This window comes from Ahaetulla prasina, chromosome 9, assembly GCF_028640845.1.
Source record: "Ahaetulla prasina isolate Xishuangbanna chromosome 9, ASM2864084v1, whole genome shotgun sequence".
In the NCBI taxonomy this organism is placed as follows: Eukaryota; Metazoa; Chordata; class Lepidosauria; order Squamata; family Colubridae; genus Ahaetulla; species Ahaetulla prasina.
The window spans coordinates 4,993,255-5,015,250 of record NC_080547.1 but is presented as its reverse complement, the minus strand read 5'-3'; the positions used below and the strand labels follow the sequence as shown (position 1 = coordinate 5,015,250).

Below are 21,996 nucleotides of genomic sequence, written 5' to 3'. Positions count from 1 at the left end.
CTGGAAAACCCAACTCTCTAAACCTGGGGTCTCAACCTTGGCAACTTTCAAACTTGTGGACTTCAACTCCCAGAGCAAAACTGGCTGAGGAATTCTGGGAGTTGAAGTCCGCAAGTCTTAAAGCTGCCAAGGTTGGACATTCCTGATCTAGACACTGGAAAACCCAACTCTCTAAACCTGGGGTCTCAACCTTGGCAACTTTCAAACTTGTGGACTTCAACTCCCAGAGCAAAACTGGCTGGGGAATTGTAGGAGTTGAAGTTCACAGGTCTTAAAATCGCCAAGGTTGGACATTCCTGATCTAGACACTGGAAAACCCAACTCTCTAAACCTGGGGTCTCAACCTTGGCAACTTTCAAACTTGTGGACTTCAACTCCCAGAGCAAAGCTGGTTGAGGAATTCTGGGAGTTGAAGTCCACAAGTCTTAAAGTTGCCAAGGTTGGAGACCCCTGCTCTAAACCATACAGACACAAAGACATGTAACCAAAAATGAGGTGTGCAACAATTTAGATAATTTTAGGAAAAAGTCTGAATAAACAAGAAATGTCCCTTCCTTCCTTCCTTCCTTCCTTCCTTCCTTCCTTCCTCCCTCCCTCCCTCCCTCCCTCCCTCCCTCCCTTTTCTTCTTTTTCCTTCCCTCTTCCTTCTCCTTTATTCTTCCTTCCCCTCTTTCCTTATTTTTTTCCTTCCTTGCTCTCGTCCCGTCTTCTTTTTCTTCACTTTTCCTCTTTCCCTTTCTCCTTTCCTGTCAAATGCAAAAAGGGGAACCAATTCTCTTTTTGTTTTGTTTTTAATTTGTTTTGCTAGCTTCTGTCAGCAAAAAAACAACAACAACAACGGAGGCAGACCTCTGCTGTTCCCAGGCCAGCCCCACTGGCCAGATCTAAGCACCCCCTTGAATTTGACACCCCGATTTAAGCTAAAACCCACCACAAAGAACTGTGCTCCCATTTCTAACGCTGTGTTAAAACTATCTGGGTTAGGTGCTTCTTGAAAGAAGAAGCAGAAGGTTAAAAGGGAATTAGGCGAGCCAAGATTTAGCCTTCCTCTAGCAGGGAGAGGCACAATTGGTGTTCCAAATTACTGAACTACCATTCCCGTACGTTCCAGACAGCATGGACATGCAATCAAGGTTTACAATCATGGGAGTCATCAAACTCAGGCCAATCGCCCCCCCCCCAGATCGTTTTAACGCAGTGTTAGAAACGGAAGCACAATTCCTTGGGGGAGAGGGGCAGGCGGGGTGGGGTGGGGGGGCGGGATTTAGCTTAAATAAAGAAGTGTGTGTAATCCTGCCGGAAGCCACCCGATCGGATCCTTCCAAAGGCTTTGAGATCACAGCAAGGAGAGAAGGTCAGGTCCCAAATGCGAGAGCCTCAGGGCCGCCCCCTCCCCGCATTCTTTTTCCTGGTTTCTCTCTCTCTCTCTTTTTTTTTTTTTCAAGCCTCATTAAGTTTTAGATTTTGTTCTGCCCGGGATCGTGTTACAGGGCAGGAATTTCTACATCTGCTCTCTTCCTCTTTGGTATTTTCTAAGACAGTGATGGCTAACCGTTTCCGAACCGAGTGCCCAAAGCTTGCCCAAACCCCCAAAATGCAGTGCGTGCGTAGCCCCCGCACATGTACCCCCAACCCCGTGCATGCCAGACAGCATGGACATGCAATCAAGGTTTACAATCATGGGAGTCATCAAACTCAGGCCAATCGCCCCCCCCCCAGATCGTTTTAACGCAGTGTTAGAAACGGAAGCACAATTCCTTGGGGAGGGGGGCAGGCGGGGTGGGGTGGGGGCGGGATTTAGCTTAAATAAAGAAGTGTGTAATCCTGCCGGAAGCCACCCGATCGGATCCTTCCAAAGGCTTTGAGATCACAGCAAGGAGAGAAGGTCAGGTCCCAAATGCGAGAGCCTCAGGGCCGCCCCCTCCCCGCATTCTTTTTCCTGGTTTCTCTCTCTCTCTCTCTTTTTTTTTTTCAAGCCTCATTAAGTTTTAGATTTTGTTCTGCCCGGGATCGTGTTACAGGGCAGGAATTTCTACATCTGCTCTCTTCCTCTTTGGTATTTTCTAAGACAGTGATGGCTAACCGTTTCCGGACCGAGTGCCCAAAGCTTGCCCAAACCCCCAAAATGCAGTGCGTGCGTAGCCCCCGCACATGTACCCCCAACCCCGTGCATGCCAGACAGCATGGACATGCAATCAAGGTTTACAATCATGGAGTCATCAAACTCAGGCCAATCGCCCCCAGATCGTTTTAACGCAGTGTTAGAAACGGAAGCACAATTCCTTGGGGAGAGGGGCAGGCGGGGTGGGGCGGGATTTAGCTTAAATAAAGAAGTGTGTGTAATCCTGCCGGAAGCCACCCGATCGGATCCTTCCAAAGGCTTTGAGATCACAGCAAGGAGAGAAGGTCAGGTCCCAAATGCGAGAGCCTCAGGGCCGCCCCCTCCCCGCATTCTTTTTCCTGGTTTCTCTCTCTCTCTCTCTCTTTTTTTTTTTTCAAGCCTCATTAAGTTTTAGATTTTGTTCTGCCCGGGATCGTGTTACAGGGCAGGAATTTCTACATCTGCTCTCTTCCTCTTTGGTATTTTCTAAGACAGTGATGGCTAACCGTTTCCGGACCGAGTGCCCAAAGCTTGCCCAAACCCCCAAAATGCAGTGCGTGCGTAGCCCCCGCGCATGCACCCCAACCCCGTGCATGCGCGTGTGGCCCCGAGATGAAATCCAGCAGGTTCTGACAGGTTCGGGAGAACCGGTAGCGGAAATTTTGAGTAGTTCGGAGAACCGACAAATATTGCAATATCCTTCCCCCAGGAGTGTGTTGGGAAAGGAGATTTTGCAGTATCCTTTCCCTGCCATGCCCACCAAGCCACGCCCACCAAGCCACACCCACAGATCCGGTAGTAAAAAAAATTTGGAGCCCCCCACATGTGCTCCCTCGCACACGCGGCAGAGACCTGAAGACCAGCTGGCTAGCAGGAGGTGCGTATGCATGCGCAGCAGAGCTTGAACTGGGGCGACGGCTCACATGCCATCAGAGAGGGCTCTGTATGCCACCTCTGGCACGCATGCCATTGGTGTGAAGTTTCCAAAAGATGCCCTAATTAATTCATGAGCCTCGAGCCAATGTTGACTTGACAATAGGTTCACCTGCACAGTTCTAAGAGGTGAGATGGTTTGCCTGGTCTGCAGTCCATACGGGAGGGCCGTGCCTTGGTTTTCTGGATAAAAATGCACAGAAGGGGCACCTTTAAGGGCTGTTGTGACCTAGGCCCAAGTATTTATTCCCAGACAGAGTCAGTCCTAAACAAACATGTTTTATTAGAACAGCTGAGAATTACTTCATTCTCACCTTAGTCCAAATTAAGTCCAAAACAAAGTCCTTCAGAAAAGTCCTTTGGCCTTATCACAAACCTTTGTCTTCTTTGGCACCCTGCCAAGGGTTTTTCTTGGCAAAGCCCCACGAAGTTCAGAAACAGGAGACAAGAAACAATTGTAGTAACGTTGCTTTCCTACAAAGAACCCAAGAGCCCTGGCTGCTCTTTTGAGCCTTATGGGAGTAGCTAATCATCTCCTGGCCTTACTCCTGAGTCATCCTTTTTGCTTCAGCTGCTCTTGCCTTCTGGCAGCTCTTCGCACGCATGCACTAGGAACAGGCTCCTCCTGTTCCTCCGCCTCCCTGCTGTCCGCCTCTGGGGGCTCCAGAGTCCGTGCATTGCTCCCAGATGGCCCTGACCCCATCTCTGCCTTCGACGTAGAGCCCTCGTCATTCAACATTGATTGAATGTTTTAAGATCAAGTGCTTATTACAAGGGCTGCATCAGAATAGGAAACATCATGAGATAAATAAATAAATTGTTGAGATAGAATAGGGGTGTCCAATCTTGAAAAGGCCATGAATTCTGGGAGTTGAAGTCCATAGGTCTTAAAATTGCCAAGGGTTGGACATCCCTGTTCTAGGTAGACTTTGAGTTCCCTTCCAACACCAGTGGTGTGTTTCACATTATGTTGTTACTGGTTTGCCCCCCCCAATTCATGTGCGCACTTGTCTTCTGCACATGCGCCCATCCATATCATGCCCTTTGCTCACTCACGCGTCTTCCACGCATGTGCCCAGTCTCAAAAACATACCTAAATAGAGCCGGGGGGGTTGGGGGGGGCAGGCCCACCCATGATTTCCGCTACCTATTCGCTACCAATTTTTTAATTTTTAAAAGCATTTTTTCTACAACCTGTTCGGCCGAAGAGGTTGTAGAAAAAATGCTTTCAAAAGGCTCCTCTGGAGATTCCAGCTGAGTTGCCTGATCGTCAGAGGCTTTTAAAAGCGTTTTTTTTACAACCTCTTTAGCGGAAGAGATTGTAGAAAAAATGCTTTTAAAAGGCTCTTAACGATTCCAGCTGAGCCGCGCGATCATCTCTAAACCACCTGCCACCATTGCTCCCGGATCAGCTGATCCGGTCCGAACTGGGAGCATTTCACCTCTGCTTTGAGCTCTGTTGCAAACGAATAGTCCATTAAGGACGAAATGCAGAGTCCTGATGACCAGATTTGAAAGACCATTTTTTGAAATTGGAATCGACTCAGAAGATGCGTCTGTTTTATTTTTAAACCACCCCGCCCCCAAATCCCTCTTGGGCTCTCCATGAAAGTCTTCAAGCCCTTATCAAATATGTTACATCTACGCTTCTTAGGGAGTTTGTGGGATGACCTTCACTTCTGAATCATTCTCTGTGCTGGATTGTAGAACAACTCTTGAGGTTCCTCAGGGTTTTCCCACCTGTTGGAGCTTCTCCTACGCCACCCCGGGAGTTTCCTGGTTTTCATTTATTTGCAATTAAATATGAGCAAGGAGAGAATTGTGGTCACTCACCGAGCTTCTTAAGAACTTCTCTCCGTCAGTAATCTCCACCTTATTTTGTTGCTAAACGCAGTTGTGTTTCGCATTTGTTGCGCAACATTTAATTTACTAGATAGGATTCTCCCAGGACTTGATTCGGGCCTTGGCAGCTGTGGGGGAAAAAAATCATCGCAAACTCTTAAAAAGCAAACATAAATCCAGCCAGGAGTAAGAAAACTATTTAGGTAGTTAGTGGCCTCTGCACAACAGTTTGGTCAGCAAGAAAACATAGTGTAACTTCTTCATTTCTAAAGGTTTCCGGAGTTTGTTTAATAGTAAGAACAGACGCTGCTCTATGAGTTAGTATCACCGTAGAAGATTTTCTTAGAGAGAACACATTAACAGAGTTGGAAGGGACCTTGTAGGTCATCTAGTCCAACCCCTCCCCCTCCCCGCCCAAGCAGGAGACCCTACACCATTTCTGACAGATGGCAGTCCAGTCTCTCCTTGAAAGCTTCCAGTGATGAAGCTCCCACAGCTTCTGAAGGCAACTTCTGTTCCATTGGTGGATTGTTCTCACTGTCAGAAAACTTCTCCTTATTTCCAGGTTGAATCTCTCCTTGTTCAGTTTCCATCCATTGTTCCTTGTCTGTCCTTCAGATGCTTTGGAAAATAGCTTGACCCCCTTCCTCCTCTCTGGGGCAGCCCTTCAAATATTGGAAGATTGCTATCCTGTCTCCCCTGGTCCTCTTCACTAGACTAGCCAGGCCCAGTTCCTGCAACCATTCTTCATGTTTTAGACACCAGGCCTTTGATCATCTTAGATCAATACAGATTAACAGAGTTGGAAGGGACCTTATAGGTCATCTAATCCAGATGGTGATGTTTGAGGTCAGTCCATAGAATAGCAAAAATTAACTGTATGATCAAGTTGGTTGGGTTTTTTTCTGCCTTCTTTCCAAGGGGCCTGAACAAACAGCAGGGACTTTTGATTTCTAAGCAGGCTGGAGGCACCTAGCGGTTTAGGATTCTTAAGTCCTCCTAGCTCCAGCATAATCAGGAATTAAATTTTTTTAAAATTTCTTTTAATACAAACATTCTGTCTTTCATCAAACAGTGTGTTGTCTGAGTATAAAATTCTTTGTGACTTAACACTTCAGCTTACCACCATATTCATTACTTACATTCATTCTTATATTAATAAATAAATAAATAAATAAATAAATAAATAAATAAATAAATAAATAAATAAATAAATTATTAATAATAATAATAATAATAATAATAATGATGATGATGATGATGATAATAATAATAATAATAATAATAATAATAATAATAATAATAATAATAATAATAATAATAATAGAATTTTTTTATTGGCCAAGTGTGATTGGACACACAAGGAATTTGTCTTGGTGCATATGCTCTAAGTGTACATAAAAGAAAAGATATGTTCATCAAGAATCATAAGGTACAACACTTAATGATAGTCATAGAATAGAATAGAATAGAATAGAATAGAATAGAATAGAATTTTTATTGGCCAAGTGTGATTGGACACACAAGGAATTTGTCTTGGTGCATAGGCTCTCAGTGTACATAAAAGAAAAGATACGTTCATCAAGGTACAACATTTACAACACAAATGATGGTCAATATATCAATATAAATCATAAGGATTGCCAGCAACGAAGTTACAGTCATAAGTGGAAGGAGATGGGTGATGGGAACGATGAGAAGATTAATAGTAGTGCAGATTTAGTAAATAGTTGACAGTGTTGAGGGAATTATTTGTTTAGCAGAGTGATGGCCTTCGGGAAAAAACTGTTCTTGTGTCTAGTTGTTCTGGTGTGCAGTGCTCTATAGCGTCGTTTTGAGGGTAGGAGTTGAAACAGTTTATGTCCTGGATGTGAGGGATAATATAGCATAACCCTAACATTTCTCTTCTTACCTGGTTTTACAATACGTTACTCTCATATTTAGAATAGAATAGAATAGAATAGAATAGAATAGAATAGAATAGAATAGAATAGAATAGAATAGAATAGAATAGAATAGAATAGAATAGAATAGGATTTTTTATTGGCCAAGTGTGATTGGACACACAAGGAATTTGTCTTGGTGCATATGCTCTCAGTGTACATAAAAAGAGAAGATACCTTCATCAAGAATCCTAAGGTTCAACACTTAATGATAGTCATAGGGTACAAATAAGCAATCAGGAAACAATCAAGATCAATATTTATTCATTCTCCAACCATTGATAAAATAACTCCCATATATTATAACAATCTGATCCTTTCCTTGAATCGCAAATGTTAAATCTATTCATTTCTGCACATTCTAATATTTTCTTTATCACATTTTCATCTGTGGGGATCTCTTCACTTTTCCAGTTTTGTGCAAAGACAATTCCAGCTGCGGTTATTCCCTGAATAGTCAGATAACACCGTTTCTTTACTATAAGTTCCCCCGGGGAGACGGAGGAAGTTGTGGTCCAACCCATCCTGAAAGTTAACAGGTTTCACCCCACCTGTCCAAAGATGGCAATAATTTTAGCAGAGAGATTGGCTGGCCTTTGATTTGGGGTCGAGTTCTCCAACCTGCCTCAGGTCAATGGTTGAAGCGACATCCCGCTTCCTCCTGTAACTATGGAGTACTTGTTCTAATGTAAAAATACTTCCGCCCACCTGTAAGCTTCATCTGAATTTTTGGAGCCAGCCACAGACTTGGACGTTCCCACACTCAAGATGAAAGAGGAGCGTTCATGCTTCCTTGTTGAAGGGGGGGCCTCTTAAGAACGCTTCCTTCTCTACTTGTCCTTATCATTCTCTACAAAAAATCTTATTTTTTTTCCCCTGAACGTTTACGATGTCTACGTAGGCATAGACTGATACTGCGTCTGCCCAGCTGGTGCATCAAGACTTAAAACCCTTTGGGATCATTTTTCTTGTCGCTATTATTCATACACACCTTGCTTCCCCAATCTCATCACTTTCTAGATCGGGGGTCTCCAAGAAAGTTGCCAAAGGATGGAGGCCCCCTCCTCTAAATTGTTCACTGACATCCTGGGTAGGCTATCAAAAGTGGAGAAAGGTTTCTAGTTATGAAATGATGATTGCTCTAAAGCAGGGGTCTCCAACCTTGGCAACTTGTGGACTTGTGGACTTCAATTTCAGCTAAAGTTGCCAAGGTTGGAGACCCCTGCTCTAGATGTATCAATGTCATCTCCTAACATTCTCCAATCATCAAGGGTGCTGCTGGGAATTCTGGGAACCGAACCCTATACTCCTTGGGGCTTCCAAGTTGACAAAGATTGTGTTGTGACCCAGGCCCAAGTAGGTAGTAGGAAACTCAGTCAGTGTAAAAACAAACAAACTTTATTATAACAGCTGAGAATTAACTTATTCTCAGCATAGTTCAACTAAATTAAAACAAATTCCTCCCAACACAAATTCCTCAGTCCTATCACCAACCTTGGTCCAATTAGGCAAACTGCCAAAGGCCTTTCTTGGCAAAAGTTCAGAAGACGCCAATACGAAACAAATGCAACAAGACAAGCTATCAACATTGTTTTCCGGCAAAGAGCCCAAATGCCATTGCTGGTCTGTTTTAAGCCTTATGGGAGGGGCCAATCATCTCTTGACCCTACTCCCGAGTCGTCCTCTTTGCTTGAGCTGCTCTTGCCTTCTGGCAGCTCTTCTCATACGTGCATTAGGAACAGGCTCCTCCTGTTCCTCCGTCTCACTACTATCAGTCTCTGGAGGCTCTGGAGTCTGCACATCACTCCCTGATGGCCCTGGCCCCACCTCAGCCTCCGACGCAGAGCCCTCATCTGGGCCTTTCCCAGCCTCCAGGACTGGCCCATGTTCTTCCTCAGCCTCATCGCTGTCCGACTCCGTTGCCAGCTCTGCAGGCTGCTGGAGGACCACAACAGATTGTTGAGTCCTTCTCCTATCAAGCATGCCCTGTTTTAGTCACACATGGTGCTGTTCTGCTAAATTCTGTTTTTAAAAATGTAACCCTTAATCGTGGATTATCTCTATCTTAAATCCATAGCAGATCTTGGAGGGATGAGATTGAACGAAACAGGGATAGTTTGTTAGCTGTTGAATGCAGAAGCTACCTGCTGGACAAGAGAACATGTCTAGAGCACATCTGATGAAATAAGGCTAGGAAATTGCAAACAGGAAGGGTTTTTTTTCAGCTTGTGTCTTAATTATTATTATTTTTTTGTTTAGCTATTTGTAGCTTGCCCTCTGTCCTTCGATCCTTTGAGAGAAAGAATCTCTTGGAGGTTTTACCCAGTAGCTTGCGGCATGTATATTTTCAAACCTACATATTAGGTTAAATTATGTGGCCAAATGCAGCCCGCCGAAGGGACGGAAGTCTGGTTAGAAGTGGGTGGTGTGAATTGTTTTATGACTTTTTAGTTTCTATATCTGGGGGGGGAAGGGGGAAGGGCGGTTAGTGAAGGTTTATCATAGATCTCCTGTGATACCGAAACTCGCGCTGAAATTCCCACGAAGAAGTATGGAGATTTAGGTGAAATGCATTTTCTTTGAGGGGGGGAATAAACAGCAATCAAATAATGCAAATGGAAGCTTATTTAACAGATGAACAGAGTTGGAAGGGACCTTGTAGGTCATCTAGTCCATCCCGCCACCCAAGCTGGGTGTAGATGTATCATTCTATATGCAGCAGTGGTGGGGTTCATAATTTTTTACTACCGGTTCTGTGGGTGTGGCTTGGTGGGCATGGCATGGCTTGGTGGGTGTGGCTTGGTGGGCGTGGCAGGGGAAGGATACTATAAAATCTCCATTCCCACCCCACTCCATGGGAAGCATACCGCAAAATCCCCATTCCCTCGCCAATTCAGGGGAAGGTTACTGCAAAATCCCCATTTCCTCCCGATCAGCTGGGACTCGGGAGGCAGAGAATAGATGGGGGTGGTGGGTCCAGTCAGCATTTTTACTACCGGTTCTCCAAACTACTCAAAATTTCCGCTACCGGTTCTCCAGAACTGGTCAGAACCTGCTGAAACCCACCTCTGATATGCAGAATCCTTTTGTTCGTTCTTTTTTATCAAAAAAAAAAAAATTAACAGTTTAGAAAACAAATGAAGGTAGCATCTGTAAAGCTCCGGAATTTAGAAAGAAGAATTTGCTCTTCTTATATAATTACTCCTTCCCTTATGTCCTTAGTTTATTTCTATTTCACTTCTTGTTTTATCACAGTTTGCAATAATAAAAAATAGGTTGCAAGTTTTACAAAAGCCTATAAACAATCGATTTGGAATAAAACCTGCAAATTGGGGACATCGTCAAAACATGCAAATGTACTTTTTTTCTGAATATTGCTGCAAAATAACCAAACTCTAGAGTTTATTTTCGGAGACTATTCTTCTCATATGAATGGCCCATGCATGGTTTTGCTATGATATCTGGGTCTCCAGGATTTCCCATATTTTCTTAGCTTTTAAGTTTTAACATTATTCAAAATGTACAAAATATTAGAAAGATATGGTTTTGACTAATTTAATAATAATAAAGTGCATGTTTTCATTTTATGAATACAAGTGGAGGAGGAATATGCACAGAACTAACCGTTTCTTACTGAAATTAATACTATCTGCCTTTGTACATTTTGTATATGAATAAGAATTCTAGTTATAAATAGGATTACATGGAACTCATGCCATGAGTTTGAAGACTGCTCTTTAAATGTAATTGTGTTTTATTCACTTTGACTTTTACTTGAAAATAAAAAACTTTAATGGACAATTATCTTAGCACAGTTGGGAAAAAAACCCACCAGGTTGAGATTAGTTTTATGTTACTCATGTAGGATGTGAAAATTGAAATATATATATAATATCCTATAATAGATAGGTATATGAGTGAAGTTTCTAAAAAGAGTTCAGGAAGAAAGTTTACCGAATTAAGCCAAAAGTTGAAGAATCATTTTGTTTTTAGAGAAGAGTAAATTGATAAGTTGGTAACTTTTAATCCTAATTGTTTTCTTTCATATGCCTGTTAACGGCATGATGTCTTATCAGTAGAACTTGTTAAAACAGAGCAGTTGTGTTGTTGCACCCGATCTTTGCTTCCAACAGGAGCATGGTGCCCCCACGTGGATTAACTCCGTTCCTACTACAGCTCTAGAAAGCCCCTCCTCCTCCTCTTTGAGGATGGATGGGTGTTGTAGAATCTGTCTTGTCTTGACCGCATTTTCAGACCCTTCTTTCGATGAAGTGAGTTTGCTTTTCTAAGGTGAAGCATCGGTTTCCTTCCATGTTTTTAGTCCTGTACTAATAAAAGTTTTTATCTAGAATTCCATACATTTGGTTAGTTCTTAAGAGTTGGACCTGCGTTGCGTGATCCGGTAGCAATTGTGGCCGGTAGGTCAGCAATCCAGTAGCAACGGTGGAGCAAAGCTCCACCTAACCGCCCAGGTGTCATTACTTCCTGGTTTTAACTAGGAAGTATTGTGTTTTTTACCTTATGCACATGCACAGAAGGTTTTGCGCATGCACAGAAAGTCTGCGCACACATGTGATGTGCACACACGCAAGTGCACTTTCAAGCCAATAAGGAAGGTAAGTAGATTTCACCCCGATTCAAACTGTAATGCTGTAGTAAGCTTGTATTTTCTTTCGGGACGGAACAAACATTAATTTTAAGAAATCACAATAAGGGGGCATGAAAATACCACCTTTAAATCTATTTCCCGGTGTCAGGCATAACTGAGATTCTTTGGTTTTCCAGAGAAGAAATCCAAATAAGTTTTTGTGTGATTTTAATTATTCGTTACCAAGCTTTAATATTCAACCATCCAGACATCGTAACATCAGCAAAACCATTATGGCAAAAATTTAAAAAGATGCGGCTACAATGAAGTATCTCTAAAGTTACCCTTTGCCCTTTTCATGTAGGACCCATGGAATAATCTCAGAGCCTTTCAGGGGAAGGAGGCATGTTGTTAAAAGAAATGGAACAGCCAAGACTCAGTTCCCTGAGTCCCTAGGGAGATAGGGCGGTATAAAAATATGAATAAATAAATAAATAATAAATAAATAATAATAAGTTCTACCTCAGACTTCCTCCCTCGGTTCTGATCGACACTGTCCTATTTTCTTTTTTTATATATAAATTTTATTTACACATTTTTCTTTAACAAACCTAAGTGCTAAGTAAACAATGTGCTGTCTGAGTCAATTTTAATAATAATAATAATAATAATAATAATAATAATAATAATAATAATAATAATAATAATAATAATAATAATAATAATACCTATATTATATACTATATAGGTATAAATAGCTATACCTGGTGACAGCAGAATCGATGAGAAAAAGTCACCAGATATCAAGATTTGAGAATCGATTTTTTTTTTTTTTTTTTGGAATTTATTTCCCGCCCTTCTCCGAAGACTCAGGGCGGCTTACATTGTGTTAAGCAATAGTCTTCATCCATTTGTATATTATATACAAAGTCAACTTTTATTGCCCCCAACAATCTGGGTCCTCATTTTACCTACCTTATAAAGGATGGAAGGCTGAGTCAACCTTGGGCCTGGTGGGACTTGCAGTAATTGCAAGCAGCTGTGTTAATAACAGACTGCTTAGTCTGTTGAGCCACCAGAGGCCCCTTTGCAGAGACTCTGGCATAAACCAGTGCAGGTGGTTCCAGTGGTACTCGGCACACTGGGAGCTGTGCCTAAAGACCTAGGCAAGCACTTAAAAGCAATTGGCGCTGACAAGATCACCATTGGTCAGCTGCAGAAGACCACCTTACTGGGATCTGCTCGCATAATTCGCCAATACATCACGCAGTCCTAAACGCTTGGGAAGTGTTCAACTAGTGATCTGCGATACGAAATCCAGCATAGTTATCTCGTTTGCTGTGTATACTGCCATTTTGTGTAAATAAAATAATAATAATAATATAAATAATTAACAACAAAACAATATAATAATAATAAAATAAATAAATAAATAAAAATCATTATGGCCAAAAATTACACAGCTATGGATGACACATGTAACAGTGATACCCATTGTCATCGGGGCACTTGGTACCATGTCCAAGAATTTTATAAGATACATCAACAAATTGCAGCTTCCCGCAATAACACCAGCGGAACTGCAAAAAACTGCGCTACTCGGAACATCGTACATCTTAAGAAGGTGCATGGTTGATATACCTAGGACGCTGGCAGCAACCCGTATCAACCATCAGCACCAGTCAGTCATGTTTGTGACACATTTTTAAATGTTCAGTTGACTTGAGTTTCATGTTTAATGAATAGAGATGATGATGACGATGTTAATACAGTACATCAAGAAATTGCAGCTTCCTGCAATAACGCCTGCAGAACTGCAAAAAACTGCACTACTTGGAACATTGTATATTCTAAGAAAATACTTGGTCGGTACCTAGGATGCTGCAGCAACCCATATCAACCATCAGTGCCAGTTAATAATATTTGTGATACATTTTTAAATGTTCAGTTGACCGAGTTACATGTTTAATGAACAAAGCATATAATAACAATAATACCATTTACTTGTACATAGCAGTATTCTTCCACCTTCTAATTTCTACCTCTAGTTTAATCTAACCACTGGTAGAACAAATCCCATGTAAAAAAAAAAATACTATGCATCTTCTTTATCCTTTATCTTTAATGTTAACCTATCCATTTCCGCACAATCTAATATATATTTTTTAATTATATTCTCACGCTGCCCTTTGGCTCAGACTGCTAAGACAGTCTGTTATTAACAGCAGCTGCTTTCAATTACTGCAGGTTCAAGCCCCACCAGGCCCAAGGTTGACTCAGCCTTCCATCCTTTATAAGGTAGGTAAAATGAGGACCCAGATTGTTGGGGGCAATAAGTTGACTTTGTATATAATATACAAATGGATGAAGACTATTGCTTGACGTAGTGTAAGCCACCCTGAGTCTTCGGAGGAGGGCAGGATATAAATGCAAATTAAAAAAAAAGAGTTGAGGGGCACCATGGAAAGTCTACCTAACACTAACCCTTCATTCAGGGTGAAGCATCCAAGGTTAGCCGGCTTTTGACCAAGGCTCTGTTCTCAACCGTTTTCATGGCCAAATGCTCATCATCTCACAGAACACGACTTCCTGCTTTGGCTCTTCTTCCTCAAAGAGCATTGGCATCTCTGTTGGGTTTTTTGTTTTGGTTTTTTTTGGGGGGGGTTATTCTTGTTCGGAGAATGGGCACATGCTGTCTGTCTCCAGTTGTTTTCCTTCTGCAGCATGAGAATGGTGCCCAAGGCAGCCGTGCTGGTACAAACCATTCAATGGAAACAATTCCCATCTATTGTACGATGCTCCCATTCAAACGGATTCCCCTCTGGGGCCAAAACGTTGCATTAAAACAAATGGTGTGTGGTTGACATCCAAACCTCCTTATGCCATATTCAAGACATGAAGTGAAATTGACTGCTGATAGTTTAATAATGAGCAGGCAGGAAAGTGGCACCAAGGTCAACTAATAAGGGTTGTAAAAGTCAGAATGCCTTCCTTGTGTTCCTTAGCAGTTCAAAGACTGTAGAACCTGAAGAGTTGTCTTCTTCTCGGAGACTCTTCCCATCCTGCTTACAATCTTTTTGGACTGTTTATTTATTTTTATTTATTTATTTAATTTTGTCATAACAATATACACAAGCATCACACAAAAAGATTATATAATATATAAACATATATATGGGAGAAACAAGGAAGTATAAGCATATATATATATAGGAAAAGAACAATAGGACAGGAACGGTAGGCACATTTGTGCTCTTATGCACGCCCCTTATAGTCCTCTTAGGAATGGGGTGAGGTCAATAGTAGACAGTTTTTGGTTGAAGTTTTTGGGATTTTGAGAAGAGACCACAGAGTCAGATAGTGAGTTCCAAGCGTTAACAACTCTGTTACAGAAGACATATTTTCGGCAATCCAAATTGGAGCGGTTGACATTAAGTTTAAATCTATTGGTAGCTCTTGTATTATTGCAGTTGAAACTGAAGTAGTCTTTAACAGGAAGGACATTACAATAGATGATTCTGTGAGCTAAACCCAGGTCCTGTCGGAGGCGACGGAGTTCCAAGTTTTCTAAACCCAGGATTTCAAGTCTGGTGGCATAAGGTATTTTGTCGGTTATGGGGGAGTAGAGAACTCTTCTTGTAAAATATTTCTGGACACGCTAAACTGTATTGATGTCAGAAATGTGGTATGGGTTCCAGACAGATGAGCTGTAATCAAGAATTGGTCTAGCAAATGTTTTATATGCTCTGGACAGTAGTGTGGTGTTTTTGGAAAAGAAGCTACGTAAGATTAGGTTAACAACTCTTAGAGCCTTTTTTGCTATTGCCTTCTGGCAGAAGATACAGAACGGTTAAAACTCGGAGCACGTGTCTTCTGAACTGGAACTATAATTCCACTCAACAATGAACCAAAGGGCCACCAATCCGTGTGAGCTGTTGGACAGCATTTCTTGGTCTGTTGTGTTGATGTTTGGGCAATTGAGGGCTAGGGAATTTTGGTGGGTGGAGGTGTGCCTGGAGATTGTCATGTGTTTTATGTGAATTTCGTTGTACGGGTATACTGTATATATACGTACAGTAACTATAAACTTTATATTATATTATTATTATTAACAGAAGTGGACCGGATTCTCCGTAGTTTGAATTCTGCAACCCTATGGGCTTAACCCCTGTTCTTTCAGGCTTCAAAATCGGAATAGCGCTGGAAGGGACTTTGAAGGTCTTCTAATCCAGCCTCCAGCTCAAGCAGATCCTACACCATGAGCCCTTGTTCACTTGTTCAACATGAGCCTTGTTGACTTAACTTCTAGCTGTATTCCCAGGCACAAAGAATCGGGGCTATCATATTAAGTTTCAGCTCAGAATATTTATTACTCAAGCCTATCTCCAAGAATCAAGTCAACTAAAGTTGAGCACTAAACGGGCACTGGGCAAGGTCTGTGGAATTCCAGGTGGCTTGGGGCTTAAACCATTTGTGGTAACGTAACGTTTGTGGTAACGTAACACGGTGGCTCAGGGGCTAGGACATTGAGCTTGTCGATCGAAAGTCGGCAGCTCAGCGGTTCGAATCCCTAGTGCTGCCGTGTAACGGGGTGAGCTCCTGTTACTTGTCCCAGCGTCTGCCAACCTAGCAGTTTTGAAAGCACGTAAAAATGCAAGTAGAAAAAATAGGGACCACCTTGGTGGGAAGGTAACAGCGTTCCATGCACCTTTGGCGTTGAGTCATGCCGGCCACATGACCACAGAGACGTCTTCGGACAGCGCTGGCTCTTCGGCTTTGAAACAGAGATGAGCACTGCCCCCTAGAGTCGGGAACGACTAGCACGTATGTGCGAGGGGAACCTTTACCTTTAACAAGTCTATGTTGATGATTCATTATAATTCCACTCAACAATGAACCAAAGGGCCACCAATCCGTGTGAGCTGTTGGACAGCATTTCTTGGTCTGTTGTCTCGATGTTTGGGCAATTGAGGGCTAGGGAATTTTGGTGGGTGGAGGTGTGCCTGGGGATTGTCATGTGTTTTATGTGAATTTCGTTGTACGGGTATACTGTATATATACGTACAGTAACTATAAACTTTATATTATATTATTATTATTAACAGAAGTGGACCAGATTCTCCGTAGTTTGAATTCTGCAACCCTATGGGCTTAATCCCTGTTCTTTCAGGCTTCAGAATCGGAATAGCGCTGGAAGGGACCTTGGAGGTCTTCTAGTCCAGCCCCCTGCTCAAGCAGATCCTACACCATGAGCCCTTGTTCACTTGTTCAACATGAGCCTTGTTGACTTAACTTCTAGCTGTATCCCCAGGCACAAAGAATCGGGGCTATCATATTAAGTTTCAGCTCAGAATATTTATTACTCAAGCCTATCTCCAAGAATCTAGTCAACTAAAATTGAGCACTAAACGGGCACTGGGCAAGGTCTGTGGAATTCCAGGTGGCTTGGGGCTTAAACCATTTGTGGTAACGTAACGTTTGTGGTAACGTTTGTGGTAACGTAACACGGTGGCTCAGGGGCTAGGACATTGAGCTTGTCGATCGAAAGTCGGCAGCTCAGCGGTTCGAATCCTTAGTGCTGCCGTGTAACGGGGTGAGCTCCTGTTACTTGTCCCAGCGTCTGCCAACCTAGCAGTTTTGAAAGCACGTAAAAATGCAAGTAGAAAAAATAGGGACCACCTTGGTGGGAAGGTAACAGCGTTCCATGCACCTTTGGCGTTGAGTCATGCCGGCCACATGACCACGGAGACGTCTTCGGACAGCGCTGGCTTTTCGGCTTTGAAACAGAGATGAGCACCGCCCCCTAGAGTCGGCAACGACTAGCACATATGTGCGAGGGGAACCTTTACCTTTACCTTTAACAAGTCTATGTTGATGATTCATTATAATTCCAGCACCCAGCTCTGCCTGATCTTCTCCTAACAGGTATAGTTCTTCCAATGTTGGTTGTTCTGCTGTTGTCGATCTGATTTCATTAGTCACCAGTCTTGCTGAATCACCAGCTTCATCATCAACCGATTTGAAGAGATAGCAACACCCCAGAGGGCTCTCAGAACCTATGTCTGAATGAGATCCAGGGCTCTACGCTCCCACTTCTACTCGATCTGACCAAAGGACAAGGGACCAAAGGCACTTACTTGTAGGGTTCTTGAAACATAAAGAGATTCCCACAAGCTGCCTTCTTCCACTTAAAATAAAAAGCCAGTGTACTGTGATAATGAGGAGGAGAGGCTGGTCTCCATGGAAATGGTTAAGATATCAGTACCCAAACTACTTGCTCTTAAAGCAATGAGAACCATTTGGATGGAGGGTGATAGTAGTCTTGTTGAACACAATAGGCAAGGATAATGACTGCTCTTTGACATTTCGACATGCGATATTTGAGGGGCTGCAGTAACTAAGAGGGAGGGGGTCAACTTATTTTCCAAAGCACCTGAAGACAATGGATGGAAACTGAACAAAGAGAGAAGCAACTAAGAGCTAAGGAGAAACTTTGTGACAGTAAGAACGATTAACCGGTGGAACAGCTTGCCTTCAGATGTTGTGGGTGCTCCAACACTGGAGGCTTTTAAGAAGGGACAGGACAGTTTGTCTAAAATGGTGTAGGGTCTCCTGCTTGAGCAGGGGGTTGGACTAGAAGACCTCTAAGATCCCTTCCAACTGCTGTTCTGTTCTATTCTCTATTCTATTCTTCTAATTTCTATTTCTGTTCTGAAAGTGAAATTTAGGTTGACGTTCTTTCTGTAAGACCCAAGTTCTCCCTTGATCATAGTAGGGTGAATTTCTTGGGCGTGCAGGTTCTATAGAACAGCAGCACTCGGTCCCTATAGAACAGGGGTCTCCAATCTTGGTCACTTTAAGACTTGTGGACTTCAACTCTGGGAGTTGAAGTCCACAAGTCTTAAAGTTGCCAAGGTTGGAGACCCCTGTTCTATAGAAGTTCTGTGATTGTCATAAAGTTTAGCAACAAGGCAACTACTTAGGTATGCAGCAAAACCAGAATTGGTTGTGTAGAACGTAGCGTTAGACCTGCCTCGGTGCGATTCTCCTCCACCCAAGATCTCTTTCCACACAAGGTGGAAATGAGTTTCGCAAGGCCAACAGGTCGGGATGATCTGGAATCCGAAGACGGAAAGGCCACCCGGATTGAGCTCGGGAGGAGAGACCAGCTAGGTCCTGCGATCAAAGTGGGAAATTCCAGCAAGAAGGAAAAGTGGTGTATATTGTGCTCTGGTGCACAATTGGAAGGCACGGAGTTTACAGACGGGAATATTCCTCCCCTGTGCCGGCTGTTGGGAGGACTGTGGGGCAAGCATCGCGGCGATGGAAAAGCTGGGATTCTGAGCATATGCTGTCGTTTTTTTCGGTTGCCATGGTGATCGTGCATAAAAGAGAGAGTCGTAGCAAGGCAGTGCGATCTAGTGAGTTAAGCTCCGCGGCGAACGAGGCTAAGCATCCTCCGCTTTAAATCCCTGCTCTTCGCTCGCTTACGGTGACCTTGGGGGGAGGGGGGGTGGGGAGAGGTCCCTGCCCCTTTGGCTATCCGTTTAGAAAGCAAGTTCTAAGAATAGCTACGTCGTGGGGGTGTTTTGACAGGATTAGCCAGCATTTGTGAAAATCCTATCATCATTGGCTGTCGGTGAAAGCTTTCCGAAAACTCCCCAGTTTGTTACTCCGGGGAATCTGCCCCTTCTCCCGTAGCTTTAAAGGTGGTGGTGGTGGTGGGGAAATACCCTTCTTCTCCCAATGATGCACTAAAAAGGTCAGAGTTCACGACTCGCCTGTCGCCTCCCTCCAGCGCTGCAGACAGCTGTGCGGGAAGAGGGGCGTCTACTTCTGACTAAGCCCAGCCAAGCAAACAGATCCTATCAGATGTAATTTGGCAGGTGGGGGAGAGCCAGGGGTCTTCCTCCCTCCGTTTTCAGGAAAGGAGGCGAGGATGGAAAGCCAGCAGCAGAAACGCAGACCATTTACACACACACACACACACACACACACACACAGTGTGATGGAATCTAGCTGTCAATCCTGAAGCTGATTTGACCAAGGCCATTTTGAAGCTTCAGTGTTGCCACACTGGAGCGGAAGGATAGGGAGGGAGGAATGGAGATAGCTGGGGTTTGTGTAGCCAAAACAAAATACTTTCTCCTGGGAACCAAGGTCATTCCTACAGGTGGTTGGAGAGAGGAGGAGCGAAGTAACCCAGACAACTGAAAGGCAACTTGATTGGATCATGTGACTGGGGAAGGAGGAAAAACTTCTACTTTTAATTAGGTGAACACCGCGGGAACCTTCAGAGTCGGTTTTCACCAGCCTGTGCCAATACGATATATCCAATAAAACTCTTCTTCTGAGGAATTTACCTGCCTCGGGGTTCTGCTTGTTATGGGCGTATTGTTTGGAACCCTGACACTTAACATTTTCAAGTTGTCTAGTAAATTATTTTCTGGCAATGACGTTGAAAACGTAAAGGAAAAAAACAAAAACAAATCTGCCTTTGCTTCCAAACGTTGCAGTTTGGCTAGGAAAACGGGCCAGTTTATTTGCAAGGAACCGTGTGCCAGATCACAACTTTTCAAACGGGTGTGTTCGTCCGGCACGTGGGGTTTTCATAACAGTAGCTATATAGAAGGCTGAACTTCCAGCAATTTCAATGAGACACCTTAGGCAAGACTCAACTGGTGCCCTAACAAATCATTTTGAACTCAAAAAACAGAGCCCCGATTCTAATCCCAAGTATTAAAATTCCGCATGGCTCTTTTCTCCAGGGGAGGTAGGATGGCTAAAAACAGATGCGATAGGTTTCTAAAGGATTTCCTATTCTGTCTCTCCAGGTGGTGTATTACACCGAAATGTACAAAATATTTGGCGAGTTAACCGAACAGATTGACGAGCCCGACTTAACCGACGAGCAGAGAGAGAAAGAGAGCGAAGCCAAGCTGAACGAGTTGAGGGCTCTCTCCATTGTGGCCGATGACTGACCGCCAGCTTTTACGGAAGAAGCGGATAAAGACAGGAAGTTGGAACATTATTTCTGAAGGCTTGAATCCTTTAAAACAGGGGTCTCCAACCTTGGTCACTTGAAGGCTTGTGGACTTCAACTCCCAGAGTCCCTCAGCCAGCAAAGCTGGTTGAGGAACTCTGGGAGTTGAAGTCCACAAGCCTTCAAGTGACCAAGGTTGGAGACCCCTGCTTTAAAGCCGTATTGGTACCTGTTTTAATCTGGAATGTTGTTATTTGCCGCAGCTTTTTTTAAATCCTGAACATCTTTTATCTGTATTAATGACAATGTGGTAAGAACCTCCTACTGAGTCCGGCGTTAAGAGGTTTGTGGAGTTTGAAAAATGGGAATAATTTACCCTTAAAAATTATAAGCGAACAAGCATTTTTAATTTAGTCTTTCCGAAATCAGAGTCCATCTGACAGCTGAATTTGTGAGTGGTATCAATGAGTGTAGTTACACCCCCCCCCCAAAAAAATATATTATTACTGGTAACCTAATTGGCTAAAAAAAAAAAATTACTTCCGATGTTTAAAGAATGTCATCATTGCACTGAAGCCTCGTTCTGTGAGAGGCCCTTGTCTGGTTTTGTGTCGTCGTGGCATTGAAAGCTGTCTAAAAATAGTGGCATCCTTTAAAAAACGTATTGGTGTAGTAGCTTAATCCTACTGAATGTAATATACTGTATTTTTCGGAGTATAAGACACCTTCCCCCCCCCTCTAAAAGTGTGAAAAATTGGGTGCATCTTATACACTGAATGTAGCCCCACCCAGCCTCTGAAACCTCCGTTTGAGAGGCTGAAAAAAAAGCCAATGAAACCTGTTTGAGAGGCTGAAAAAAAAGCCTCTAAAACGGGGGTTTTAGAGGCTAGGAAAAAAGCCTCCGAAACCTCCTTTTGAGAGGCTGGGGGGAAAAAAAACAAGACGCAGAGCTCGCAACCAATGAAACTTTTGGTAAAGTCCCCCTCTGGGAATAGCTGATTGGGGGTATTCCGGGAGGCCAATCCACCTGCCAATCAGCTTTTTTCTTATTTTCCTCACCAAAAACTAAGGTGCGTCTTACACTCCGGTGTGTCATATACTCCGAAAAATACCGTAATTCTTACGAGAATGAATCATTCTGTTTAAAGAATAGGAAAGAGCACAGATACAATCTACACGATCACAATCTCGCGCTGTGCAGGTTTCTATGGAAGTGCATCCCGCCTGAAATGTTTTTACGGAGAAAGCCGTCTGCTTCCACGGCATGTTGGTGAAATCCTTTGGCCATCATATGTAGGTGGCTGCGATTTAAACTAATCAATATTCTTCTTCTTGGGGTGGTTAGCCAGGAATGCCGGTATTCCTTTATCTTTCTGGACTAACTCCTGGTTTGTTTGTTCTGGTGCCTTCCAACTGTTGTCTCGCCTGTCTTAATTATGATTAATGAGAATATTGTAGATGATTCTTTTGGTTCTTCTGTAACCCATACTTCTAATTTTATTTTTTCAAAAAAAAAAAAAAACCTTAGTGGATTATTTGTCTCTGTCTCTATGTGTATGAGAGTAGAGCTGCACCCATTGCTGATGATTGGTGCATGGAAAAACTG

General features: G+C 43.1%; 1 protein-coding gene across 2 annotated transcripts in view; it reads left to right on the top strand.

Moving 5' to 3' along the window:
• The window catches only part of BIN3 (bridging integrator 3), a 156,009-nt gene extending 135,486 nt beyond the window's left edge, over positions 1-20,523 (top strand). Inside the window, exon 9 of one of the 2 annotated variants that reach the window (XM_058194773.1) lies at positions 20,242-20,523. In XM_058194773.1, coding sequence (XP_058050756.1) covers positions 20,242-20,388 — 147 coding nt within the window. In that variant the 3' untranslated portion in view covers positions 20,389-20,523. The remainder of the gene's footprint in view (positions 1-20,241) is intronic. The other variant, XM_058194774.1, reaches the window with a different exon arrangement.
• Positions 20,524-21,996: the final 1,473 nt, after the last annotated feature.